The sequence below is a fragment of the Thamnophis elegans genome, chromosome 1, assembly GCF_009769535.1.
Source record: "Thamnophis elegans isolate rThaEle1 chromosome 1, rThaEle1.pri, whole genome shotgun sequence".
Classification (NCBI taxonomy): domain Eukaryota; kingdom Metazoa; phylum Chordata; class Lepidosauria; order Squamata; family Colubridae; genus Thamnophis; species Thamnophis elegans.
The window spans coordinates 165,493,862-165,521,615 of NC_045541.1; the positions used below are offsets into that span (position 1 = coordinate 165,493,862).

General features: G+C 42.1%; 1 protein-coding gene across 1 annotated transcript in view; it reads right to left on the reverse strand.

The window, feature by feature from the left end:
- CPAMD8 (C3 and PZP like alpha-2-macroglobulin domain containing 8) overlaps positions 1–27,446 on the reverse strand; it is a 70,929-nt gene extending 43,483 nt beyond the window's left edge. The window contains exons 1-17 of the mRNA XM_032238149.1: positions 27,218–27,446; positions 23,189–23,340; positions 19,449–19,471; positions 17,234–17,399; positions 17,077–17,129; positions 15,222–15,239; positions 13,251–13,305; positions 12,951–13,064; positions 9,573–9,657; positions 8,780–8,888; positions 6,389–6,616; positions 4,552–4,722; positions 3,601–3,729; positions 2,691–2,850; positions 2,323–2,495; positions 2,061–2,210; positions 879–1,043 (exon numbers count right to left, since the gene is read on the reverse strand). Of these exons, the coding sequence (XP_032094040.1) occupies positions 879–1,043; positions 2,061–2,210; positions 2,323–2,495; positions 2,691–2,850; positions 3,601–3,729; positions 4,552–4,722; positions 6,389–6,616; positions 8,780–8,888; positions 9,573–9,657; positions 12,951–13,064; positions 13,251–13,305; positions 15,222–15,239; positions 17,077–17,129; positions 17,234–17,399; positions 19,449–19,471; positions 23,189–23,340; positions 27,218–27,303 (2,037 nt within the window). The 5' untranslated portion in view covers positions 27,304–27,446. The remainder of the gene's footprint in view (positions 1–878; positions 1,044–2,060; positions 2,211–2,322; positions 2,496–2,690; positions 2,851–3,600; positions 3,730–4,551; positions 4,723–6,388; positions 6,617–8,779; positions 8,889–9,572; positions 9,658–12,950; positions 13,065–13,250; positions 13,306–15,221; positions 15,240–17,076; positions 17,130–17,233; positions 17,400–19,448; positions 19,472–23,188; positions 23,341–27,217) is intronic.
- Positions 27,447–27,754: the final 308 nt, after the last annotated feature.

Genomic DNA, 27,754 nt, shown 5'->3' on the forward strand with positions numbered 1-27,754 from the left:
TTTAGTACTGAGAATTGTTTCCTCATAATTACACTGATTAAAATAGCATTCCTTATAGCACTACACCATCCAGTGTTCTGCCTGAGAACCTTCTATAGTTCACTCACCATAATAAGAAGTTAAGAAGTACTGAATTGTTTACCTCTTATTCTATGCTAAGTTAGTGCTGAATTTCCCATTATTGTAATTTCCCTTAGAGAGCCTTCCAAAACTATGCAGTGTTAATTTATGTTTAAGAGTAACAGAAATGTTGAGAAACAACTTTAATTAGATGTTTCATTCTTTTTATTTGCCAAATAACACCCTCTATTGAAAACAGACAAAAGAATGGGAGAAAACCAGAAAAGAAAGCTCCTTTTCTTGGAAAGAGAAAGTAATGCTTGAGCAATTTAAGTTAAACAATTAAGGGGATAATTAATCACAAATCATACAGCCAAGATCAACAGATAAACAATAAGCTCCCAAACAGTGAATATTTAATTAAAGTCATGTAAGCTCTTAATGTGACATTTTGTAAATTTGTTACTCCAGATTTAGTACAGTGTGGGTGTGATTTTTTTTTATTTTTGCATCATTTATGATGGTGCAAAAATATGATATGCAATTTATTATATAACGTCTGCATCATCACCCATTAAATGTCACTGAATAAAAAAATGGTAATTCCAGAGAAAGGGATTGTTATAGATTGGTGAGTTCCTATGGTAGGAAAAGCAAGACAAGATTGAGTTTGCTCCATGCAGTGTGCTAAAGTGGATTGAATCTGTTATCTGTTAAGTTGTCCTGCTTGACTATGCTCTCTGTCTGCTGGCAATTTTACAACTACCACAAAAGGCCCCACGCAGATGCCACACTTATGCAAGAAAGGAAGACCTCACCGTAAATGCACAGCGGGCATCTTTGGCAACGTCCCAGTGCCAGGGAAAGATAGAAGAACGACGCCGACGCTTGTGTAGTGTTGAGCCTGGCCACCAGAAGTGCCCTTCTTCTTTTGAAGTTCCAAAAGCATCAGATACATCATAATCTGCAAGTTCCTGGAAGATCTGCACAATGAGTTAACATAAGATTTGTCCATGAGCATGTCAGGGACTAATAAGTATCTTGCTGGAATACTGAAAGGTTCTGCTTTCCAGAAGTGATCAACAAAATCCAACTCTGATGTGTGAAAAATAACTGCAAGGTCTTCAAATTATAATATGTATGGTACAATCTTCCAGTGTATCTTAAGTAATCAGAGTTTTAAAAGAGATCATAACAAATGTTTCTTCACACAACAGGTAATTAATCTACACTGGCATAAAAGGCGGCAATGATCATAATTTTAAAGCAACGAATATGGTTTTGTAAGGAATGATGGTGCAAAAAGGTGTCTATCCATGATTTTGCTTGTACTGTAACTTTCAGAGAGGCATTGGCTACCTGTATAAGAAAACATTTATTTACCTTGGTCCAATCTATTAAAGCTATGGGCAACTTGAAGCCCTTTTCTGCTCCCTATAAGCCGCTTCTGACCCAATCTGAGAACTGAAATAACAGTTTCCTGCCAACTTCTTAATGCTTATAAAAAGCTTTCCAAATGCTCCTAAAATATCTAGGAAAACAATCTCACTCCTATCCAGATGAAATGATATGTCCAAGCTACTATGGCCTTAGTTCCTCCAAAAAATTGAAGTAAGGCTTCAGGCTATCCTATGTTTGCCCAGCCTTATACTGGAGCTCAAATACTCTGGCCACCTAATGAGAAGGAAGGATTCACTGGAAAATAGCCTAATGCTGGGAACAACTGGGGGCAAAAGGGACAACAGAGAATAAGGTGGCTGGATGGAGTCACTGAAGCAGTCGGTGTGAGCTTAAATGGACTCTGGGGGATGGTAGAGTACAGGAAGTCTGGAGGAACATTGTGAATGGGGTTGCGATGGGTCGAACACAACTTCATGACTAACAACAACAACAATACTGGAGTTATGTTTACATTCTTTCTAAAATGTCCTCACTTCCCTCTTGGACTCAGTAGTTTGATAGTACCAAAGCATTCCCACTCCCAAGAGGATGCTGTTCACCTGGTCAGCTGTCAGCTGGAAGCCCGGCTTGAAGAGGTAAATGCTTTTGTCCACTGTGGCCAAACAAACACAACTTCCTTTTGCAGCTCGCACTGTAACAGATACGGAGTCACCCGGCCTGGTCTCATTTGCTGAAAATGCCACCGAAACCTGGCATTGAACATTAAGAGGAGGAGGAAGAGAAGAAAGGGAAGAACCACCATCACCCAGGATCCTTTGCCAAACAACCCAGGTGCACGACTAGTCATTCTATACTGGATACCTGATTCTCAAAGAAAGGCTTGACGGCAAACTGCAGATTATCTGCAACCCCTTCTCCATTCTCCCGCACATAGTATGCAAGAAGACGGCCCAGGGGAGCCATGTTTGGAGTGACTGAGAAACAGACAGAAGTCATGCAGGTATTCAGTTCTGGAGCAGAAGAGCTGGTAAAATCTAAACAAGAAATAGGGTGGAAAATACACATATGTTGATTAAAACCTTGAGTTTTCAGGAGGCAGGGTGAGCGGATTGTTCATTCCACCCAGAGGAGCTACTGACTGGCCACTCAAGGCAGAAAGCTACCCCTTTATAACCCTGCCTCAAACACACAGTCATGGCTGAGAAGTTAAGTAATGTAGACGTTCTTACCAGAAGATGCACCGGTGGCGGTTCTTTTGTTCCCCTCCCGAGTCTTGTTTCGAGGCAGCAGTCCTGAAAGAACAATGTTCCCCCGTGATACAACTTCGTAGTGGAGTGTGAAATTACACGGGCAAGTGGACTTCACAGCAACACATGCCTCCTCTCCCACCTGGAAAGAGAAAGGGGGCAACTGCAGCCATATAAAGGTTTGCTAACACCCTCTTCCCCTTCCTACCCAAGTGACTTTTCTGAAAGAAAAGCTGATCTGGTTGGCATGACCAGCTCAAGGTTGACTCAGCCTTCCATCCTTCCAAGGTGGGTAAAATGAGGACCCAGATTGTTGGGGGCAATAAGCTGACTAAACCTCTTAAGAGAGGCTGTAAAGAACTGTGAAGTGGTATATAAGTCTAAGTGTTATTGCTGTGATTGGTGGTGTAGTTTGACATATCTGGAGGACATGGATTTGAGGAAGGGGGCTTTGATTCAAAGGGTGGCATGGAACAAAGACTGAATTCCAGCATCACTGCTGACGGAAATGCCTTCTGAAACAATAGACCACATTTTCCTTAGGTCTTTTGGAACCTGGCATATCTTCCAAATCCACTCCATACTCAGGGGAAAGCAAAACAGAGCACAGCTCAGGATGCGAAGATACAGAGCAGTCTCATTGTTAAGAAAAGGCAGCCAAAGAATTCTGGCTATTGAGTGTTTCCCTGGAGCAAGATCAATTCCGAAAGCCAGCCAAAGTGGAACACCCAGCCAAAGCAGGCATGTTGGCTGCAGCCCAGCTTCCTCAACAGGGATATTAGTCATTCCAAGTGTACTGGACTGAGAACAGCAGGCAAAGACTCAGAGCAACCCATCAGATGCATCTTGAAAACTCTGAAAACAAGATGCCGACAGTTGCCTTGCATCTTACCAGAAAAGGCCTGTCTGGCATCTGAAGCTGGACGTGGCACTTGCTAGGTGAATACCAGCTGCTGATCGATAGGTAGTTGGGTAGATACTGATCTCCAACAGGCTTCCCATCAAGGGCTGTGACTTTGGTCTTGAGAAAGGTGGAAAGTAGAAAGTTACTTTCAAGGGCAACTTCTGAACTCCCAACACAACTTGCAGAGTTTGACCAGGCCGATCTAATCTTCCCCTAGATTCGACTCTGTGCTGTGGTTAACAGAATAGGAGGCAACCTTGCCAGATCGCGGCTGTTTGGAGACTGATACCCAGTGAAAACAACAGGAAAGATCTCTATAATTCCTTTCTCTTCCTCTCTGCACCCTAGATCAATATCTTTTTTTCTCCATTATTTTCTGTCTAATTAATGGACAGAATATGATTTCAATAAGCGGGAATCTTTGGGGAGCCTCAAAATAATCAAATGCTTCTTTGAACAAATTTTGTTTCCCTGCCTGGAATGAAAAGTATTAATCCATCTGATCATTTTGAACATTTGTCCCCATTTTGAACCCAACTATGGAAAAGAGCTTAATGTGATCTGATGTTGCTTCTGTTCACAGATCGTGGTTCCCTGGAACTCAGGTAGAAAACGCACTTTCTTATCATTTATCCCATTCTCCATTTATCTGAAGATACCACACATGAATACAGAGCAGACACCCTCCTTTCACTGTACCTCCCCCCCCCCCGGTGTTCTGTGGGTTCCTTCCCATTCCCATTCAGTTCAAAAATCCCCCCAGAAATCACACATTCACAAGGAAATTAAGAGGCTTAAGGATTAAGAAATCCCCCAATTAATGTTCTTAAAGAAAGTTGCCCCCATGTTCTCAACCCATTGGCCCCATTGACAAAGTGTGCCTTTGATGAGATTAATGGCAATTCCAGCCCACTAATCCTATCAAGGGCTTTCACCCACCTCCAGCCAGACGTACTGGACAGCAGGGGGGATGGAGGGGATTTCAAATTCCACCACACCGCTTCTGGACACTAACTCGCTTGTGTAAATGTTGTCCTTTGGAGTGAGTTCCGCTTTTACCCGGACAGTCACTCCATCCGCTGGACTCCCATCAGGATAAGTGACTTCAACCTGAAGAATCAGGAGACAAAGTTAACATAGATAGAGATGGGAAGAATCCCTGCTGACCTTCCTCCTCTAGACAATATCATCTACTAGCAGGAAAATAAGCCATCAAACATAGAGTGGGCTGCTGCTAAAAAGGCAGACATGGGGAAATAACTGGCCTGAGCATGTGGAAGGGATGGTAAGCCATTGCAGTTCCTAACACATTCAGGACAGGAATGTCCATCCCCTCAGGGCATTCACAAAGCTGGCGGGGAAAGGTGGCCAAAGGTCTAGTGAATTATAGTGCGGGTTGCTCTCTGTTAAGCCCTAGAGGTTAAAGCAATTTTAATCCCCTGGAACCATTGTCCAGCTTGCTGCTTTAAGTCCAGTTGTGGAGGAGGACTGCAAGCCTCCTTCCTCAACATCACGCGAATCAAGAGGCATCAGTCCCCATCCCACCTTGCCTGCAAGGACAATGCGTAACATCTCCCAGGTTATCTTGAAAACTCAAGAGATTGGGTCAGGAGTGGGGAATCAGGGTAGCACACTTGTGCATAATGAGAAGTGATGGGGCTGCTAGACAAATCCTACGGAGTTCATAATTTGCTTTATCCCACTGGCAATATCAACTTCATGGAAGACCTTCATTTGGGTTTTCCAAGAGACAGTATTCCCATAATATAAAAAGAAGAGGAGGAGGAAGAACAGGCTGTGCAGATGAGGCATCCATTCCTGCTGGCCATGGAAAAGCCTGGTTGGGAGGAAATGGTCCTGTGATAGCCAACTGGGGCCCAACAAGTCTCTAGTCTCTCAGGCTCCTCTTCTACATGAGCTACAAAACCTTCATAGAAGATCTTTTACTGCAGGGATTCCCAATCCCCGGGTTGTGGCCCACTACTGGGCTGCAGCCCATTCAGAACCAGGCCATGAAAGAGGGGGGAGGGGGAGGAGCATGTATGCGCGCACAGTTCCACTTGCACCTGCAGCAGATTACCAAGTGCATGCACACAGCTCCATTTGTGTGAGCAGCAGGCGTATGTGCTTGCCGTTTGCTCAAATTAGCTGTGTGTGTGTGTGTGTGTGTGTGCGCGCGCGCGCGCTCACCTGACGCTCACATGGAACTATCTCTCCCCCACACTGGTCCTCAAAGCCAGAAAGTTTGAAGACCACTTTTCTACCGGCATAGGATGGAAAACACAAAATTCATACTTGGCCCAATTTCAGCCTACTTCTTTAGTGGTCTAGTGACAAATAAAGGCTCCGTTGTGAGGATGCGTCCTCAGTAAATATTTAATAGGGCACCTCTAGAATGTGGCAAGTAGGAAGGTTCCCTTGAGAAATCCACAAATGCTGAGAAGGGTGAAAGGAAAGAGAGGAAGAAGTTGTGAACCACAGTGGTGAGGGATGCGCCATTGGGACCCCTTAAGGGACAATCTGGGCACAAATCATGTTGAAGGTCAATCTGTGGCCAGTAAAAGTCAATACCAACTTGATGGAACATAGTCAGTTATAATCAGGAAGAGAGAATGATCCTAGAGCGAGCAACAATTTGTCATCTTGCATCAGAATATTCCATTCTTTTAATCAAAACCAGGTAGTCTTATGTCCCTAAACCAGTACTTCCTCTGTCCTCTTAATGAAAAGTCTACTCTATGATGCTACAATCTTCCCGTTGCAATATCCTACTCACCTTCCCCTTATATGGCAAACCAGATTTGAACTGCTTCCGGGTATCTCTAGAATATTTTATGTCAATAAGCTGCTTCTGGACAGGGGTAGAGTCATCAAAGGTGACCTGCCTGCTCCCATCGGTGCTTGTTACTGTGGCCCAAATGTTCACAGTGCCTCTGAAATGCTCAGGGATGTCTGAAGGCATCATGTCTTTTACACATATGTCAAAATCCGCAGAACCATCAATCTGCCAGGAAATAATATGAAAAAAGTAAACAATTAAAGAGGCTATATGTGCCTGTGGTAGTGGCAGGGGAAATATACTGTATTTTTTGGAGTATAAGACACATCTTTTTCCCCTCAAAAAAGAGGCTGAAAGTCTGGGTGCGTTTATACAATGAATACAGCATTTTTGGCCTCCTGAAGCCCCGCCCCTTCACCAAAATGGCCGGGCATAGCCTTTAGAAGACTTCCAGAGTGCTCCTTGGGGGCTGGGGAAGGCAGAAATGAACAAAAATATGGGCAGTTGTTTGCTCAATTTTGCCCCCCTCCCCAATCCCCAGGAGCACTCTATAAGGTTCCTAAAGGCTATTCATGCCCTTCAAAAAAAAAAAAACAGGCCCGTTTTTGTGAAAAAACGGGCCTTTTTGGGAGGTCTGCAGAGTGCAAAAACTTTTTTTAAAATTTGCCCATTCAAAATCTTGGTGCGTCTTATACTCCAGAGCGTCTTATACTCTGAAAAATACGGTAACTACAGCGAATAGAAGGGGCATCATTTCTCCCAGATGCCAACAACCCAAATCAGGGAAACCAAGACCTCCTATTTTCTTTGGAGGACAGTGAAAATGCTGCCAGGGTCAAGAACAAATGTACTTAGGTTCTGGCATTTGGCTCACTTGTCCTTATCTCTGGATAACTTAAACTAAATCCCAACTGAACACTAATGCCAGAAAAACCATAGTTTATTTCACTTTAAATAAGCATGTTGTTGAATAAATTAGCAATTGAGGTGTGAATAATAGATGCTAGGAAGGACATCTGTAAAAGGTGGGGAGTGTCCAGAAAGTCAAGAAGCGCCTGTGACTCATAATTGAAACCCCAACCCATTTTAAAATGGAGCATCTGCCATCTTGAATTTTTCACTCCTCCTTGTGGACATCTCAGAATTCCCAGTGGTGAAGAGAACCAGAAGTAGGGTAGCATTGCAGAGACCAGTAGTTTAGTTCTTAGAAACGAATATGCGCTGCTCTTTGCTCTTAATATATTTTCTGACTGTAAACTTTGTATCAGACTTTAGAATTATGAAGATCCAAATGTTGGAATTTAAAGGTTCGAAAAACTACATCTCTGCCTATTTCTCCTCTAGACCAGGGATGTCAAACTTGTTTTCATCAAGGGCCGCATCAGGGTTGTGTTTGACCTTGGGGAGGGGGGCGTGCCTAGTTCATCATCACCATCATAGGGGGGCGCCTATGGTGGCCCTAGCACTCTGCCAGCAAAAATGGGCTCATGAGCTCCGTTTTTGGCTGCCACAGCCTCCTGCAACCCTCTGCCAGTGAAAGCGGAGCTCGGGAGGGTTGCGTGCAGCCCTCCCGAGCTCCGTTCTGTGTTTCAGGGTGGTCCCATAGGCCAGATCTAAGTACCCCATGGGTCTTGAGTTTGACAACCCTCTCTAGATAAATTTTAGGCCACCTAGTCTTTGCATGGTATTGACTAAGATATTGTGGACTGTATCAGATTGGAATGGACACTCCCTTTAGAAGATTTTTTTCTATGTCACAAGAGCATGATCTCTGATCCAAGAACTATGTGTGACTTTGCAGTCCTTTTTTGCACTTCCTCGGAACCCTCTCTAAAATTTAACACTGCAAATGCCAAAAGCTGGAAGTGTCATTTCATATCCCTTGAAGGAAAAATGGCTGTTTATGGCCTAAGGTAGGCTCAACACAGTTTAAATATACCTAGAAACCCATTAAAAAGTGAACCAAAGTCTAATCCAGGGATAGTCAACCTTTTTATACCTACCGCCCACTTTTGTATCTCTGTTAGTAGTAAAAAATTTCTAACCACCCACCGGTTCCACAGTAATGGTGATTTTATGAAAACCTAATGAAAATTTTTAAATAATGCTATGATTTTTTTTTAAAGTCAATATAATTAAAAAAAGGAAAGTGCTTCAGTATCGGACAAAACCCCCACCGCCCACTATGAAAGCTGGAACGCCCACTAGTGGGCGGTAGGGACCAGGTTGACTACCACTGGTCTAATCCATGGATGTGGCCTGGCTTCACCCATGTTATATGACCATGTGATCCACTGGAGTTGTAATCTTCTTTAAAACTGTTAAATATTATTTCGCTGTCACCAAAATGTACCCCCCCTTGTTATTTACCGTAATCCCCTTACTCACTTCAGTGGTTTTAAGGACAGGATGCCCTGATTCGTGTCTGTAGTACCCCACTCCATTTACTGTCATATTGATGGTCAGCTTTCCTGTCACTGGCTTCCCAAATGTGTACCTGGAACAGAAGCTCAACAATTATTATTTTTAGCTTTCATTTCCAAGCTTAATTACATGCATGCAAAGCTTTCTAAGACCATGTCAGATACTCTGAGTCACTGATTTTAGCAAATTCCTGTACCTTGCTATGTTCCTCCAGAAAGTCTCCAGGCCTGTTGCCAAGATACCTTTTCATTAAAGGTGCCCAGAAAAGGCTGAAAACCAACCCTCCTTGCAGAAATTAAAGGGAGCCACAACTGGGAATCGTGTACCCAATTTGCCTAGCAGTTGAGTTTTGACAGCAAACTACATTTGTTCCATGCCACCCTTTGAATCAAACTCAGCAGTACTGTTAGAAGGAGAAATAAAAGATTAAAGGCAGCCCATCCAATGCTGAGAAGGACACCCAGAAAAAAATCTTAAGGGTAGAAACAAGAATGTGTCAGAAAAGGGCTGCTCTAACTTATTTCTGTCATTACCTACAACTGTTGTTGGCTTCAGCACAGCCCACGTGACCCCAACACATTGCCTCTGTGGGAAGAGAGCTCTTGAAAGTTCTCTATCTCAAGTTCAGTGACACAATGATTATCTATGATCGCCCACAAAAACTTGTTCAAACTATACAGTTCAGAAGAATCACAGGGATGTCAACACAAACAGCAGGAAACTACTCAAGTGAGCAGAAGGAACCGATCGTTCCTACCTGGCGTGGACGGTTCCCTTTTCACAAAACCCAAAGTCCCGAATGTATCGTGGTGGATCAATACGCAGCTCAAACCTGGGTAAAACTAAAAAGAGGAGGGAAAAGTGAGCGAGAACAATGTGGAAATCTGATTGTGATAAGAAGTGGCATGAGTAAGGCTATCAGGAAATCTTAACCTAAAAGTAAGAAAGCAGTTGAACTGAGAAATGAGTAATGAGGACTGAAAAAAGAGTGGAGAGATCCATAAGAGATCTACAATATAAAGAGATCTATAATAGACATGGAACTTCTGGACATCTTACCCCCAAAGGGGAAAACCTAACCAGTGTCTACACAGTAAACTAAATATATCCCTAGCAATCAGCTATCTATTTGGGTAATCCAGTTTGATACTATCCCATAGCAGAGCTGGAAATAGAATTCCAAAAATGATTCATTAAAAAAAATCCACAAAATGTAATGGTTCATTAAAGGAATCACACATTAAAGGAATCCTCTATTCACAAAGTCCAACTCTTCCATTCCTGTTTTAATCTTTTTGAATTGTCTTGTTTTTAACATGTTTCACAACTACAAGAAATAATTGAGCTGTAACATGACAGTAATCCAGCTAAAGGGTAACTTTTTTTTCAACTGTTTATAACTTCTGGCTGGATCACTTATTTTTCATAGCAGCTAATTACAATGCCTTGCCCTCCCACCCAAAAATGGATCAAGCCTGATTTTTTTCAGTTGGCGTAACAATTTGATTTTTTATTTTGGTGGGGGAAGTAAGACTGAAAACGTCATATGTTTAGGAGGCTTATTGCTGCCAAATTCCCATGGAATAATTTCAAATGGTGTGCTGGTTTACTTTTTAAAATGATGTTAAATACAACTATTTTTCCCCTCAAAAAGCTTCAAATGATGTGAAATAAAGTGCTCAGCCTAATGGAAGTATTCTCCCTGTTTTGACTGATACGTTAGGCTGGTGTTTTTCAAACTTGGCAACTTTAAAGTATATGTATTTGAGCTCCCCATGCTGGTTGGAGAATTCTGGGAGCTGAAGTACACATCTTAAAGTTGCGAAGTTTGAAAACACTTCTAGACCACGGACCTTCAAGCTTCTTCAGATTTCAAGACTGAATTAAATTTAAATATTTCATTAAAAATTTAAATAAAGTTCCCAGAACACCCAATCAAAAGGCAAAGTTCTAATGATGGAAAATTGGCTGTGTGTAAGCAAACTTTCTCTCCCTCCAATCAAGTTCTTGTGGAATCCACCAAACATAACCTGAAAAGGTCTTGGACTAAACAACTGGTCACTCATGAAAAATGAGCCTTCATTCAGTAATAAACAGTGTGGGAGGAGAGTCGCATTAATCAACATGAGCCAACAATCAGAATGAATGTAGTAGCCATTCTATGGAACAAAGAAAGCGAGGTGTAATTCATGAAAGCTTCTGCATTTTAATAAAATGTGTTACTTTGAAAGATCCTTCATTTCCTGACTGATTTTAATTTTAGTAAGGGGATAAAGTGTTCAGGATATAACAGGTAGTCCTCAACTTACAACAGTTCATTTACTGAGCATTCAAAGGTACAACACTGAAAAATGTGACAAATGACCATTTTCCACAGTTACAACCTTTGCAGCATCCTCATGACTATGTGATCAAAATTCAGATGCTCGGTAACTGGTTCATGTTTATGATCACTGCTGTGTCCCAAGGTCATGTGATTTACCTTTTGCGACCTTCTGACAAGCAAAGTCAATGGGGATGCCAGATTCACTTAAAAACCAGGTTACTAACTCATCAACTGCAATGATTCGTGTAACAACTGTGGCAAGAAATGTCATAAAATGAGGCAAAGATCTCTTAACATATGTCTCATTTAACAACAGAAATTTTGGGCTCAATAGTGGTTGTAAGTTGAGGACTACCTGTATTTCCAGTTTGCTGAAATTATTTATTTATAATAATTCTGATACTAAGTTTGCATTCCTCATGTTCCTCAAGCAGGGCTTGGACAATTCATGACACTTCATATAGTATGGCATATTTACATGTTGGTGTGACTGAAAGAATTTCCTCCTTTCCTTCCCTTCCCTCTTTCCTTCTTTCCTTCCTTTATTAGCTGTTTCAATTCAGCAGAGCTACTTCAAAAGATATGCACATGTTCTTTTAAAATATTGAAGGATTGAAATTCTAAAATCTTATATGGTACAAAATAAAACGTAACAAAAGTTACTATAAAAACAAGGCCACTGAGACAGAAGATTCAAGCTTACATTAAGGTTCTAAATCATCATAAATCCCCTTTTAGGCCTTTCTTAAAAAGCAAGGTTTAAATGGTTCTCCTATTGTCTGGGGTTCTGAAATTCTGATTTCAGATTCTAAGCTATTTCAAGTGTGCAAGGCTGCACACTGAGGAGCTAAATTAGTTTCAGAAATGGACTTTTGAACGAAATAAGGTTGGAAAAGATATGGAAAAAAATACAGAGGAAAGTGGATGTTATAATCTCTATTTGGAAATGATAAAAGAAGCATAGAATGGAATGGAATAACTAGATATCGAGACAAGTTTACACAACTAATAAAAAGCAATCAGATATTACTCATGGTTTATGCAAAAAATAAATGGATTATAAAATCTGGCACAACTTCATGAGGCTATTTGTAGCACTTTTTCAAAACTGTTGATTTCCAAAGCAAGCCTTTCTAACATGGAAGTTTATAAAAGTCTAGAGGATATCAAATGGGTAGGAGAGAAGCAACTTGGAACTAAGGAGAAATTTCCTAACAGTTAGAACAATTAATTAGTGGAACAACTTTCTCCAGAAGTTGTGAATGCTCCAACACTGGAAGTTTTTAAGAAGAGGGTTTCCTGCCTAAGCAGAATCTAAGTAATAAAGATATTAATAAGAATATTAATAAGCATAACTGATGATGAACATTGCCATCACAGGTCAGGATGGTGATGTCCATTAATATTTAGGGTGTCCAGATCTGGAATAATCATTTGACTTTTCAACAAAGATTTGAGTAGCCATTTAACTTTTTAATTGTTTGGATGGCTTTAATTATTCCTCATTTGTCCACCATACTAAGTCTGAATATGAACGAATATACATATTACTGACAACCATAGTCAGTGCAATAATAGTAACCTGAGCACCACCAACTCAACAACTTTTTTCAGAAACGGTTTATATAGGAACATCTATACGGGGGGAGGGGGGGGGGCCTTCAACTGCATGGCCCCAGCTGCCTTTTTGATGGATTTGATCCTACTCCACTGAAACACCTAATCTCTGGACTCATTCAAACATGATTATGACATCTCAAAAATAGTGTGTATTCAAAACAAGTTCTAGCAGCTCTGCTATTCACTCACCATATTTTTGAACTTCAAATGATTTGTTATATGTGTATTCTTGCATTTCTACAAATATAAACCATTCTCCGAACACTGGTTGATCAGACAAAGGGAAGCTCATGTTCAGGATGCCTGCCAAAGAAAAGGAAGATCAGAGGAGATGAGCTACATTGGTGGCCCAATTTCCTTAAGGGATCACAACCAGAAAATAGAAGAGCCAAAGGATTCATCCTTATTTCCTTAATCAATTTGCCTCTCACCCTTTCTCTTTGAAGCTCTGGGCAGTGGGATGCTCAGTTGTGACAGTCTAAAACTCACCACAACAAATTGGCTTGAGGTTTTTCCATTCTACCATCCGAGACCCTCGGGGATCCTATGAAAAGAGATGCATTTCTTATATTGGTCTTTGTTACCAATATCTAAATATCTTTTTACTACACCATTTGAAAATGTAAAAACAATTCCCCAGAACCGGAATATGTATAATTTCACACATTGGCTCAATGAGATTGGTGGCATCAAAGTCTACCCTTTGCCCAAAAATAAGACCTCCCATATAATAAGCCCAATTGGACTTTTGAGCGCATGCGCTACAATAAGCCCTCTCCTGAAAATAAGCCCTCCCCAAAAATATTGTAACACAGCAGCAGCCGTGAAGTGACCACACTCGCTGCCTCCTGCACTTCAAAAATAATAAGATCTCCCCGAAAATAAGGCCAAGCACTTATTTCGGGGGTCAAAAGAAAATAAGACCCTGCCTTATTTTCAGGGAAACACGGTAATAATAAATAAATAATAAAAATACATCACAATTTTTGCTTAGTGGGCTAAGTGGGCCCAGTCACTAACATTTATAAGCCATGGCACAGCATAGATGAATAGAGACAACTAACGCTTTTTTAGATGAATTATAATTAAGGGAATTTTGGCACACAATGTTAACATGCAAACCAGGTTTATATTTACTTGACTCTAATATCTTATTATATATAAACAGAAACTCATCAGATATGCCATGTTTCTTTCTTTAACTGAATGAAGTGAAGGTGAACCTATGACAATGTTTTGGTTACATGGCAGCAGAATAACATAATAACATAGTTGGAAGTGACCTCCGAGATCTTCTAGTCAAACCCCTTGCTCAAGCAGGAGACCCTACAGCATTTCAGACAAATGGCTGTCCAGTCTCTTCTTAAAAACCTCCACTGATCGAACATCCACTACTTCTGAAGGCACCCAACAACAACTATTTTACTTATTTATTAAATGTGCTTGCCACCCATCTTGCCACAAGGTGACTCTGAGCAGTTCAGAACATTAAACTATCCTTGAAAGCATGCCCATAGTCTGGTGATTTTGTGTTGTGAAGGCAACGTAAGAATTGGAGATGTGGAGGCTACGTAAGAATGAGGTCTGTTCTTGTGCAGCCTCTGGATGTTCTGGAAGTTGTGTGAGAGAGAGAGAGAGCAAGTGCTCTTATGAGGACTCTGGACTCTCTGGAAAAATCACATGAGAATGGGGCATGCTTTCATTCAATTTTCAGAGGCTACAGAGGCCACGGAAAAGCCTTCTCCAAGCTACTTTAGAGAAAAAGTCCTCATGGGACCTGGAGCAGCCTCAGGTAGGCCGCAGGGGCCTCTCAACAGAAAGAGAACACTATCCAAAGGTAAACCGCACACTTCGGGGAATGGTGCGAGGTGGCCTTTTTGAATGGCAGTTGGTGAGGCTAGGGCTGAAGCCAATGACCAGGCCTCCATCTACTTCAGGCCAAATCTCAATGCTGCTGCCAACTGTCGCTGCTCAGGGTAGCTTAGATAAGGTGGGGGGGGGAGAAGTTAGAGAATTGTTTCTCTTAAGTTCAGGGGGTCCCATGTTAGTAGAATCAAATTAGGCATTTTCCAAGTTTCTGACACGCCAAGCCCAAACGTTTCACCATCACAGGCCTGTGCCAAGCAATTCCTTGAAAATGATAGTGAAGGTAATTGGGTCGTTGTGTTCGTTAACTTTTTAGCGGGAAAATTAATTCCTCAAGCACAACTTTTATAGAATTTTGAAAGTATCGTGCGTGTGTCTGTGTGTAGAGGGCAGAAATCAGGGCACCCATAAAGGTAAAAAAAGTCAACATGGCATTTTGTGATCAAGATCTCACCCCTTTTTTATGGGCATTGCACATACAATACTTTAAAAGGGGGGAAGGGGGGGGAGTCCTTCCGTCTTGATTTTATCAATGCCTCTGTAGACGCCCCTGAAGAAAATACTCTAATAGTTTGGGTCTTGAGAGATACTCACCAGCACATAAGCTTCAATCTGAAAGAAAACAAAGTGAGAATTAAATAGCTTTATTCCACTAGGCACTGTGGCACTAAACGCGAGCTTATTTAATTATTTTGGTTTTTAAAAACTATTCAACAGCCAAAGCTATATGGACAGTTCCTACTAAAATGCTTCCAAAAAATACAATTTAAGTAAAAGCATACACAGCAAAATGTAAAATAAAAACACTACATAAACTAGGCAGCTGCAAATCAGTAACTCAAAATCTAAAGTAATATGCATTATTAAAGTACAATTAAAACCAGGATAAAAAAGCTGGGAAAATGAAGAAGTCTTCACCTGGCAGGGAAATTTGTTTGTTTGTTTAATTTATTGAAATGCAATGCAATGCAAAGCAATGCAATAAAGCTAATATAGGCACCAGTCAAGCCGTTCTGATGAAATAATTCCATAAGTAAGGTGCTCACACACAAAAATATCTCTCCTCTTTATAGAGGTCACCTCAATTCCTTGGATTCTTTCCTTTCATTTTCCAAAATTAGAAAGAAAAAAATCTTTGTTATGGGAAAGAGCCAACATGTCTTTCCTAAATAAATTGTTTTATTTTATCTGGCATACACATGAGTCCTCTTTAACAAGTAAAACTAGAGACAGCAACTCCATTGCTAAGTGACACAATTCCTTAAGTGACACATTTCATGACTCTGATGTATTTATATGAGCCGAGGTGGCGCAGTGGGTAGAGTGCAGTACTGCAGGCCACTTCAGCTGACTGCTAGTTCAGCAGTTCAGCGGTTCAAATCTCACCGGCTCAGGGTTGACTCAGCCTTCCATCCTTCTGAGGTGGGTAAAATGAGGACCCGGGTTGTTGTTGGGGGCAATATGCTGACTCTGTAAACCGCTTAGAGAGGGCTGAAAGCCCTATGAAGCGGTATATAAGTCTAACTGCTATATCATCACTTCAGCTGCAGTTGTTAAGCAAATCACTGCAGGTTGTTAAGCAAGACTGCATGCCCTCAATTTTAGGTTTTAGCACTGACTATAAACATACGAACAGTTTTTCCCCGAACGCCATCACTCTGCTAAACAAATATTTCCCTCAATAATGTCAAACTATTTACAAAGTCTGCATTACTATTACTATTAATCTTCTCATCGTTCCTATCAGCCATCTCCTCCCACTTATGACTGTAACTTTGTTGCTTGTATCCTTACGATTTATATTGATTGTTTTCTAGTATGATTTGATTGCTTATTTGCACCCTATGACTATCATTAAGCGCTGAACCTTATGATTCTTGATGAATGTATCTTTTCTTTTTATGTACACTGAGAGGATATGCACCAAAGACAAATTCCTTATGTGTCCAATCACACTTGGCCAATAAAGAATTCTATTCTGTTCTGTTCTATTCTATTCTTAGAAGCCAGTTGTGAAGCATGGGACACTACAACCACTGTAAATACGCCATGGTTGCAAAGCAACCCAATATTGATTGAATGATGGCGGAGATGCTGTTATAGTCATAAATGCAAGGATGGGTCACAAAGTTACTTTTTCAGCGCCATCGTAACTTCAAATGGTCACTAAATAGGGTAATTGTTACCTGAGGTCTACCTGTATTATTCTCTACTTCAAGAGCAGTCTCTCAAGTCTTAAGTAAAGACTGATTTTCCCCACTGGCTGTCAGCCAAGATCCTTCTCAAATGAAATGAATCTAGACCAGTGTTTCTCAATCTCATAAGATATGCAGACTTCAATTCCTAGAATTGCCCAGTCAACTCCCAGAATTCTCCAACCAGATGCACTGATCTAGCCTACTTCTATGAAATACGGATTCTTAAGTCCCAAGCTTAGGGAAATCCTTACCTTCTCGTTGATTGGTCGCAAATCTGGGTTCACGGTAAACAAATTGATCAGCACTAAAAAAGAAATGAAAAACATAATCAGGGAGAATCAAAATCGCCCCAGCACAAAACATCAGGCTCCTGCTGACTCAATCAATGCTCCCGTGCAATGCTCTCACCTTTCTGCTTTGGCCTGTACACCGACTTATCTGTCTGAATGAAGACTGAAGCGCCTTTGCTATCAATAGTCACGGTAGTATAGTTGTGGAAGATGTAGCCCTCCTCAGCCAAGTGATGGTTGCCCCACACTTTTACCTGAGCCTGGCCCCGAAGTCCTGAGGGAACCTAGGAGACAAATCCAGGATGGAACTTGGATTTATGACTATTAGTCTTGGGCAGAACTAATTCTAGCAGAGATCCTAAAAACGTTACACTGAATAAGTTCCCTGTCCTTTTTAACAGCTTAGATCAGTGTTCCTCAACCATGGCAACTTAAAATGGACTTCAATTCCCAGAATTCCCCAGCCAGCATGATTAGCTAGGGAATTATAGAAGATAATTCCAGCAGTCTTACGTTTGCTAAGGTTTAGAGAAACATTAGTTCAGATCTATAGGAACGCAAACTCCAAGATGATTTGATAAAGCATTTTCACAGTCAACCCAGACCTCTTGCTTCTTAATTTCTCCACCACTGTTTTTCCAAACTTTCACTCCACCATATTCTTTCCATGTTCTTTCTATTTTCTCATTATAGGCAACAAATTTTGTTTTCTTGCCTTTCCCTTCGTTTTTTCCAAGACAGAGAAATGCTGAATTTGGGGACCTTCTTGGTTTTCTATCTGTGGATACAACTCTATGTCATTACTTCACAACAGGAAGGGAGAACTCTGTTTCCTCAAGAATTGTCTTTTGGTGGTTTAAGGCTGGGTGAAGAACCTAAAGCAAGCAAAGACTAGAATCCAAAGTGGACAGGACCACACAGTAACCTTTTTCTAGCATCTTCTTTCTCTGCAAAAGAGGAAGATTCTTGCCATATGTCTAACACGATTTTTTTGAAATGGTGCTTTAAAGGTTACCTATACACATAGAGCTAGATGGTAATCCTAGTTTGTTACAGGTTTTTAAAATATATCATAAATGAAACATTTGGCTTGTCAAGTTTCAGAGAAGCTTTCTCCAATCTGTCACTCTTCGATAATTTGGACTGGAGTTCCTAGGAATAAGAAACATGGGAGGTATGCTCCAAAATACCTGAAGATCAATGGCTCAGAGAAGATGCAGAAATGGTTGAATAAACCGAATTACAAGAAAGAGTAATGAGCTTTTCTCAGCAATATCACACATGAGTAAATGGATAACATTCTTGGAATGAATGTATACTTTATTTGAGTGGGTAGAAATCTGTTCTCGTAAAAATTGTTCATTTTTAAAGCAGAAAGAAAGCAAGAAAATAATAATAATACACACCCATTATATTGTAGATGCTGTTTCTTTCCAAATGCTAGCCCAGTTATTTATATAGAAATGAATACAATTCTAAGAGTGCAATCTGACCAGCAGTTAAAATCTGTCAACAACTATATAAGTTCAGATCCCCTACTAAATTAGACAGACAACATAATTTACTTTGCAAGATTCTAACTCCAACAAGCAAAGCAAATGCAGTATATAAACATGGCCTAATGCAGGAAGAGGGTTGCTAACATATTCAGAGCATAGCATTCAGTTCAGATTTGGCTTCTGTGGGACCCAGAAGTGGACCGTCTGTTTAAGCAAAACAGAGCAGCTTAGTCCACCTATCAGAAGCAGATCAATAGCCATTTTCAAGGTTTTCCAGCAACCACAAATTCTGCTACAACTGCAAACAGCAGCAGCATTTCACCGCGGAGGCTAGGGTGAGACTGGACCAGAGCTGAGATGGTCAATGATAGGTCCACCATCTGACCTCTTGGCAATGGCTGAAGGAGTTGGTATGTGCTGCTTTGAAAGAACTCGCATTCAGAGATGCTGCCAAGGAATGTGTGGTCTTAGTCGCAGCCACCCTGAAGAAATGCTGCAGTCACTGTTGCCAAGGTTCCAGACCAAGTTCAGAGTAAACCCATTCCTTGAGCAGCAAAAAAATAATGGAACTGGCACACACTTCACTCGAGCAAGCAATATTAAAAGAGAGCTAAAACGAAGCACAAAAGCCTGGAAGGGGGAGAAATGTGGGAACCATCCAAAAGATGTCCTGTGAAACTGATGGTTTAAACGACAAAGGACGATTTCTTTTCGGGCACAAGGGCAGCCAATTTTATCTCTTGTATCCTAAAAGCGAAAAGTAGCCATTCAATTCCACAAGCTTCTGTTCAGTTGTAAGTACCTGATAGTTCCAACTAAGTTATAAGAACTCACCTTAAGCTTGATTGTTCCTTTACCTGCAAGATAAAGGAAAGGGGGTGAGGAATCATTATTTTTCTCCCACTGAAGTCCCATAAAGATAAATATTTTGACTATTTTCCTATTTTAATACAAATGGGTAACAAACCTAGCACAGATATTCAGCAAAAATATAAATGTGTTTGTTCTGGCTATAATTGCCAGTTCAGCTGCAAGATAATCAACAAGCCTTGGCAAAAAAAAACCCCAAGGTCCATGGTTACCCTTGGCATGAGCATCATCTCTCAACTAGGAATACCAGAAGGACAGGGTGAGGGCTCAGCCATGTACAAAGCAACCCACTCCGGAGATAGGGATCAGGGTGATATACTTGAGCTAAACTCCCAATAACATACTGAATCAAAATTCAATCCATATTGAATTCTACAGTATAATGCAATATTGGGTTTTCAATTTCAATTATATAGAATGTAAAGGATGTATGTTAGTGCTTTTATTTTTATAATTGTAATGTACAATGAAGACGGCATTTAATTTCATTGAACCATGTGCAATGACAATAAAGTAAACTAAACTTAACATAAATGTCAAACCCCAAAGGCTTCTGTTGCAGCTTTAAACTTGTCCATAAATGCTACATTTGCAATAGCTGGAAGAGGAAAGGACATGCAAGCACCTTTTGTGGGACACAACAAGAGTCAAAAGCAGCTGTTTGTGGCAAAGATGACAACGAAAAACAGCTGCTATCAACAAAGCCTTTTGGATGAATGAGCTACAATTTTAAAGCTTCTTCAGTTCTCATACTGTTGTGAAAACTTCTGCTGGCATACGACACTTAGATAATGGAATTACTTATAAAGTACATGATTCACTTTGGAATGATACATTTCAAGGGTATTTTTAAATAATTGACATACAAGCTGCCAAAGAAAGATGCTCCATGGCTTTCCGGTTTTACCGTATTTATCGGCGTATAACACGCACCGGCGTATAACACGCACCCCCCATTTTAACACAAAAATTTGAGTAAAAATTTTTTTCATTAAAAATAAATGACTTGGAAGCTCGGAACTTAATGTTGGATTAAAATTTATAACATTAGAACATGAATTATAACATTAACTCCTCTTAAAAGGCAAATATGAAATGAAAAAAACACCTCTTTGAGCAAAAAAACTTAATCAGAATCACTGCTTTTTGGAAAACCAAAAACCTCTTCCTCATCTTCACTCTCTCCCTCTTTTTTCCCTTCCTTCCCCCTTCCTCTTGCCTATCAACTTCATCCTCTTTGTCTTTCTGCTCTTTCCCTCTCTTCCCCTTTTCTTCCTACCTTCTTCCTTCTCCCTCCCTTCTTCTTTTTCTTCCTTTCTTCTTCCATCTTCCTCCTTCTCCTTCCATTCTTTCTCCTTCCATCCATCTTTTCTCCTTCCATCTTCTCCCCCCCTCCCTTCTTCTTTTCCTCCCCCCTCCCTCCTTCCTTCCTCTCCTTCCCTTTCTCACACACAGGAAGGGGAGGGGGCTATCTAGTCGCTTTCACAGCATAATTTCTTTATCTAACTTTTAAAAAACAGTGTGCAAATCAAACGAGATTTTCGTAACCTGCGAAGCACCAAGTTATATTATGTTGTTACAAATTCGCAGCTACTCCATTCTTTCTGATAGGGAACTACATTTCCCAAGATGCCTCAGGTCCTCAAAGCGCTGAACGCAGCTTTGCAATTGACTCCAGCGAGGCCTGGCAGCCGCCGGCTGGGGTGGTTGTCAGGGCGATGTGGAGCGGACGTGCCGTTTGTTACTGCTTCCAGCAATCAAGACGGACAAGGGAAGCGACTGAAACGGACGCTGGCCGCAGGAGAGCGAGGCTGCTGCCAGCCGTTTCACCTTGCGCAGCGAATTTGACTGGGTCCCGGGGCTTCTGCCGAGTGGCAGAAGCCCGGGACCCAGTCAAATTCGCTGCGCAAAGTGAAACGGCCGGCAGCAGCCTCGCTCTCCTGCTGCGGCTTCTGTTTCAGTAGGGAAGAAAACTTCCTTTCGCTTCCCGAATTTGACTGGGTCCCGGGGCTTCTGCCGGGCGGCAGAAGCCCGGGAAGCGAAAGGAAGTTTTCTTCCCTATTGAAACAGAAGCCGCAGCAGGAGAGCAGGGCTGCTGCCGGCCGTTTCACCTTGCGCAGCGAATTTGACTGGGTCCCGGGCTTCTGCCACCCGGAGTATCGGCGTATAACACGCAGGCAGGGTTTAAGCTTGCAATTTTAGTTTTAAAACTGCGTGTTATACGCCGATAAATACGGTAATTTCAGGAATGTTGGCCTGCATAATCGTAGAAGATTTGTTTGTAATCTCTACTTTTTGAATTACTGTATGAGTCGCAAAAATATTTAAATTTTAATGGCATCTTCTTTCCCAGAACTGGAAGACTGATTTCGGGACCACAAGCATCCTTATAGAAAATAAATTCTAGCAAATTCTTTTAAAAAGGAATTAAGTGAGGGAGACATATCTGGGAATAGAGTTTAGCTTTTCAGGCTATAATCCCATGCCTGCTTTTCTGAAAGTAAGTCCCATGAAGAACAGTGGTATTTATTTCTGGGGGGGAAATAAGCACATTTTTTTTGCTTATTGTTTTTTGCAAAATAATTTACTCATTTCCTGCAATGCTTAGTTTAGACTTTTGTTGACAACCATAGTAAAGTGGTAGAGTCACACTTCTTTATGAACTGACATTGCTAATATTTGACTTTCTGACTATTGCTATCTACTTCTAATTTTGCATTAAGGACATTAGAAGAAATATAGAACTGACAAAATGGTACAAGTAGCTATAAAAACATCTAAAACTCTAGTCCTTTACAATCAGGAAAACTCACACTTAAATCTAGGTGATACATATTTGTATCACTAAATGAAATACTGAGCTTGTATCATTAGTATTGTGCTGCTGCTGCTGTTGTTGTTATTATAGTGATGGACTTGCAGTACACAACAGAAGTATTCAGGCAAAGGATGAATTGGGTTATGAACACAACAAATTGGGTATCAGATATCCAATAAAGCAGTGTTTCTTAGCCTTGGCCCCTGACGATACGTGGACTTCAACTCCCAGAATTCTCCAACCAGCAAAGTTGGCTGGGGAATTCTGGGAGTTGAAGTCCACCCATCTTCAAGGATCCATGGTTGAGAAACATTGCAATACAGTAATCCACAAAACTGTTTTTCCTTGATGGATCCAAATAGCTTTGCTCTAGTCTACTATCATGTTTCCCTGAAAATAAAACCTGGACTTGGGGTTGTGTGTGTGTTGTTGTTTTTTGGCCCCCAAAAGAGGCCTTAGGTCTTCTTTTTGGGAGATGTCTTCCACTGTCTCATCTCGCAATGGCGGCACTGACAGCCCTGCCCAGCAGCAGCTCATGTGGCTACTGCCAGCCCATTTCTTCTGCAACCGTTTGCTGCCACTTGCACACGGCGCCCCCAGCCTACCTTTCGCCAGCAGAGGCCTTCAGGAAAGGCCTCTGCAGCCAAGAAACAGGCTCCAGCTTGATGCATGCAGCGCCCTGGCCTCCGTTTTACTGTCAGAGGTCTTCACGAGGCTCTGGATTGACATGTACAGCACCCCCCCCCCAGCTCCGTTTTGCCACCAGAGGCCTTTCCTGAAGGATACGTGTAAAAATCAAGGTAGGGCTTATTTTTGGGATAGGTCTTGTTTTCAAGAAAATACAGCATCATTCAATTATGTACTGTATACATGAATGGCAGCCTACCTAGAATTGCTCCATGGGCATGAGCCACCATCTCTCCTTTGACAACAAGTTGGATCTGGACCGTTGTCTCCCTTACTGGATTAAAAATGGTCACACTAATAGATTCTTCCACGCCAGATCGGAAAACAGAAGGAACCGCAATCAAGTAGCCCCTGGAAAAAGGGGGGGGGAAATCAAAAGTCAACACAAGAACATCGTGTGTATTTTGTAAAACTGCTCCTCCCATCTGTAGGGATGCGCAAAAGAAGAAAGGGATGGAAAAAAAAAAAAGAGATTTCACGGCAATGAAAAGTTGTGCTTATCTTGGAAACTTCTGCCGATTACCTCCCTAAATCGACCAATTAGATCGCACAGACTGGGCCTCCTCCGAATTCCATCTGCCAGTCAATGCCGACTGGCAACCACACGGAGGAGAGCCTTTTCTGTTGCAGCTCCGACCCTGTGGAACGACCTCCCCGTTGAGATCCGTACCCTCACCACTATCCAGACCTTCCGCGCAGCCCTCAAGATCTGGCTCTCCCAGCAGGCCTGGGGATAGGTTCCCAATTTACCCGCCCGAGTGTTTGATTGCTGAATGAAAGTTGTGTTTTTACTATTTTTTCTTTGTTCACATACTGTTCTGTTTTTGACACTGCACCCCCCTCCCTTGTGGTTGTAAGCCGCCCTGAGTCCCCTCAGGGAAAAGGGCGGCATATAAATCCCAATAAACTCAAAACTATTGTACAGACTTCAGGATTATTCCACCCAAGGGATCTGGAAAAAGAAAGTTTGGTGAAAAGGAAGCAGAGGCTGTAATAACCATCCATTATCCCAAGGATTTTGTACAGTAACACAGATGGGAGGCAGTGCTAACATTTCTCATTTGCTATCGGGGAGGAAAGGCAAGAAACGATAAAACCTGATCGATGCTCTCAAAAACGGATATGACTGCTTTTCTTAATTTTTCTCCCTTCCTCTCAAACACACACACAAAGACACACAGAGTACCATACTTACAAAAGGTCCGTTAAAGAGAACTTCTAAAGACTATTAGGTAATAGATAGGGACTCTGAAACATATTTCATGAGGGAGGCTGCCAGATGGATTAGATTTAAATCAAGTTGATTTAAACCATGATTTAAATCACTAGTAAAAAGGCTTGATTTAAATCAACTCGATTTAAATCATAATTTTTAAAGAGCAACCGTCATCTCTGACCCGCAGCAGCTCTTCCTCTGACCCGCTGTTGACTTCCTTGGTTGACTCACCAAGAGTCCCAATATTGCAGAATATATAGCCTCCTCATGCTATATAACTAAGCCCCATTTCACGCTGAATAAACTAAATTATTCACATATCTTAAATAGGAAACTATCTTTAGATAGATTTTTACTCCAAAAGCATTTTATTAAAATAAATTTGATTTTTAAAAAATCTGATTTATTTATTTATTATCCATCCTGGAAGGCTGGAATTTGAGAAGTTTGTGATTGCATTAAAAGATGAAGGAATCCTGAATGGATGCTCAAGAAGTCTCGCATCCCCCTTGATCTCATTCCCCCCCCCTCGAGTAAAAAATATTTCTGTGTTTATGGGAGGAATCTTAAAGGTCCCCTGTTGCTATTTAAATTGTCCTGTTGGCTCTCCTGGCTATGGTCATACTTATCAAATTTTGGTCTATTGTTTCATTCTTCTGGCATAAGGCCAGAAGCGTTCTCTATCTTCTGTTACAAGGCTAAGATAGGAAGATACTCATACTTTAGAGCTTCACAAAAGGCTGAACCATATTCTCAGGTTCTTGCAGAATTATTTATGCCCTCCGTGTGACATCATGATATCCATCAGCTTCCCTCACCCGCTTCTACCGCTCTCTGAAGACCCTTCACGGAAGACAGCTCTTCATGTCACACGCTTTAAAATATATATTTAACTAGTTGTTTCGTTTTGGCCTAGCCCTTGGGTCTCTCTAACTGGAGATTAATAGGCACCCCAGGGGTTGAGGGTCATGCTATTTTATAGCTCCCAACCCTGTCTTTTTTCAAATTCCAACTCTTGTGTTTCTTCCTCAGCAGGATGCATTGCCATGGAGATCCCATTACAACTGCAAAAGTTCAGATCTCCTGGGTGTGCATCATGCAGATTGTGTTGGGCATGCTAAGAACCAGGGAGGGTAGGATATAGCATGTTTTCCTCATATTACCAGGCTAAAAATACATATTTCATTTTCTAATTGTAAATCTTTGGCCATGTTTTCTGTATCAGGAGGGGGTGGGATGGAGAGAGGAATAAAAAAAATATACATCTGCTTCTATTAGGCAAACAGCTGTGAGTGGCCACATCCACTGTGGGCGATGATCCCATATGGGGAACACATGTCGTTTAAAATTCTTCTTCCAATATGTTGTCATTGTCTTGCAAATGGCATTGTTCTGCTCCTAAAAGTCACCGCACTTAAAAAATATACATCATCACTGTTCCATCTTTTTGTAAATCGAGCATTTCTGACTTCTTTTTTTTTGGCTTAGGGCTTAGAGTCACACCAAGAATGCACATTGCACAGAAATGCAGTCACAAACCCTAGGACAGCATCTGACTTGCTAACTGTTTTGACAGATCTTAAAAGGAAAGGTATTGCCTTTGGAATCTGTACAGGCTGAAGCATTTAGTCACTGAGAAGGAATTGCTAAAGGCACCTCGAGAACCTAACTTTGCATCGTTACCAGCTTGGTGTGCCTTTGCTACATCCTAAAACAAAGCATAAAGTTTATTAACCTTGCTTTGGGAACTGGCTTGAGAATTAGGCAATATTCACCAGCGCCCCAGCTTGTGGGGGAATAGATGTGTTGCCGGGAACAAACAAAATGTACAAAGAGGGTCTCAGAATTTAAAGCTTATACACTCAGCTTAGAAGCAAAATGTCATGTGCTCCTCACAAAGGAAGTGTCAGAGGCTGTTTAATACTTAACATTTGGGAAGGAGTTACAACCAAGTAGCCTGGTGTGACAAACTTGATTGTAGGGTAATGAAAGGTGGTGGTGGTGGGGAATAGCATGCAATGATTTCTGCATAATTTATCTCAGAAAAACAAAAGTACTTGCTAGTTACCAAAGAAATCTGGCGTTTCACAAGTCATACTTTCTGCATCTTCTCCAGGAAATGTCTCTCTCCTTCCTTAGTACAGGTCTCCTGCGTGAGCAGGGGGTTGGACTAGATGACTTCCAAGGTCCCTTCCAACTCTGTTACTGTTAAGTTTAAGCTAGCTAGCCAATGAATGTTCCTCTGAACTGAGTTTAGGTACATATCCAGGCTTCTGTTAGCAAAGCAGACAGATCATTTGGAAACAAGGGAGGCAGCCTGGAGAACCTCACAGAATTAGGTGACCTGCCACAACAAGCACTTTTCAAATTCTACACAATTCAGGCCAGAAGTGGGATGTCAAAACCCACCCCTCTCCCCTTGCTTGCTTTTCGATGCTACCACATCAGATGGCAAGGGCAGAATTAGGCCAGATTAATTGTTCTCAATCCAATCCCTGAATTAGACTCCCGCCCAATCGGATTGTTTGGTTGGAAACGAACAATCAAACCCATCCCAAATCTAAGCCTGGGAACACAGCTTTTAACATTTGTTAAACTGATAAGCCCTACTGTTAAGGACAGCAAAGACGCGGTTTTGAATCAACGCAAACAGCGTGCAACTTTGTATGGACCACAACTCATCTCTCATAGGACCGGCCCAGATGCGTAAAATCTGCTCGCTAAAAACATGTGCGTGTGAACGCGCGTGATTGCACAAATTATAGCCTTCCTCTTCGGATGCCCCTGTGTCCTTTGCAGCCCGGAGATTGCCAGAAAGGAAGGCGGTCAAGGTGCTCTCTGAGTATGCCTCGCGACCACCCCGGCAAGCAGAGCCCTACTCAGAAAGACTCTTCCTGGCGCGGGAGGCTCGGCTTGAAAAGGAAAGAGAAGGAGAGAGGCGGAATACGGAGCCGTTGCTGGGTGCGCTTTGTTCGGGGAACGGCATCCCGAGGGCTGCGCGTAGCTACTCACTGCCTGGGCGGGCTCGGGGCGCCGATCTCGCCGAAGCTGCACAAGGGCAGGAGCAGAAGAATCCAGCAGAGGCGGCCGCCGGGCATGGCGCGCTGGGTCCGGGCGCCCTTTGTTCCCTCGGGACGGCCGGAGCAGAAGATGGATCGGGAAGGATGCCGAGCTCGGCAGCCAGCAGCCGCCCCGTCCGAGCAGCGCCGGGCTTCTTCCCCACAGTAGCAGCAGAGCGAGATCCCAGCCACTAGCTCAGCCTCCGGCTCTGGCTGTCCCGGCCCCGCAGCTCCGCCGGTGCCTTGCTTCTTCCGCAGCCCCGCCTCGATCCGGGGGCCCTGCCTAATACCTCCCCCGCCCCGCCCCCGGCACCTCCTCCGACCGCCCCGCGCCCCTCGGCTTTCCTTGGCTTGGGATGAGGGGGAGCGGAGCGGGCAGAGAAGGGGCGGCCGAGGATCGCCACTCCGGACTCGGGCCGGTGTTTGCTGGCAGCTGCACGGGTTGACTGATGCACCAAGGCAGGAAGGAGGGCGCTGGGCTCGGTTGTGC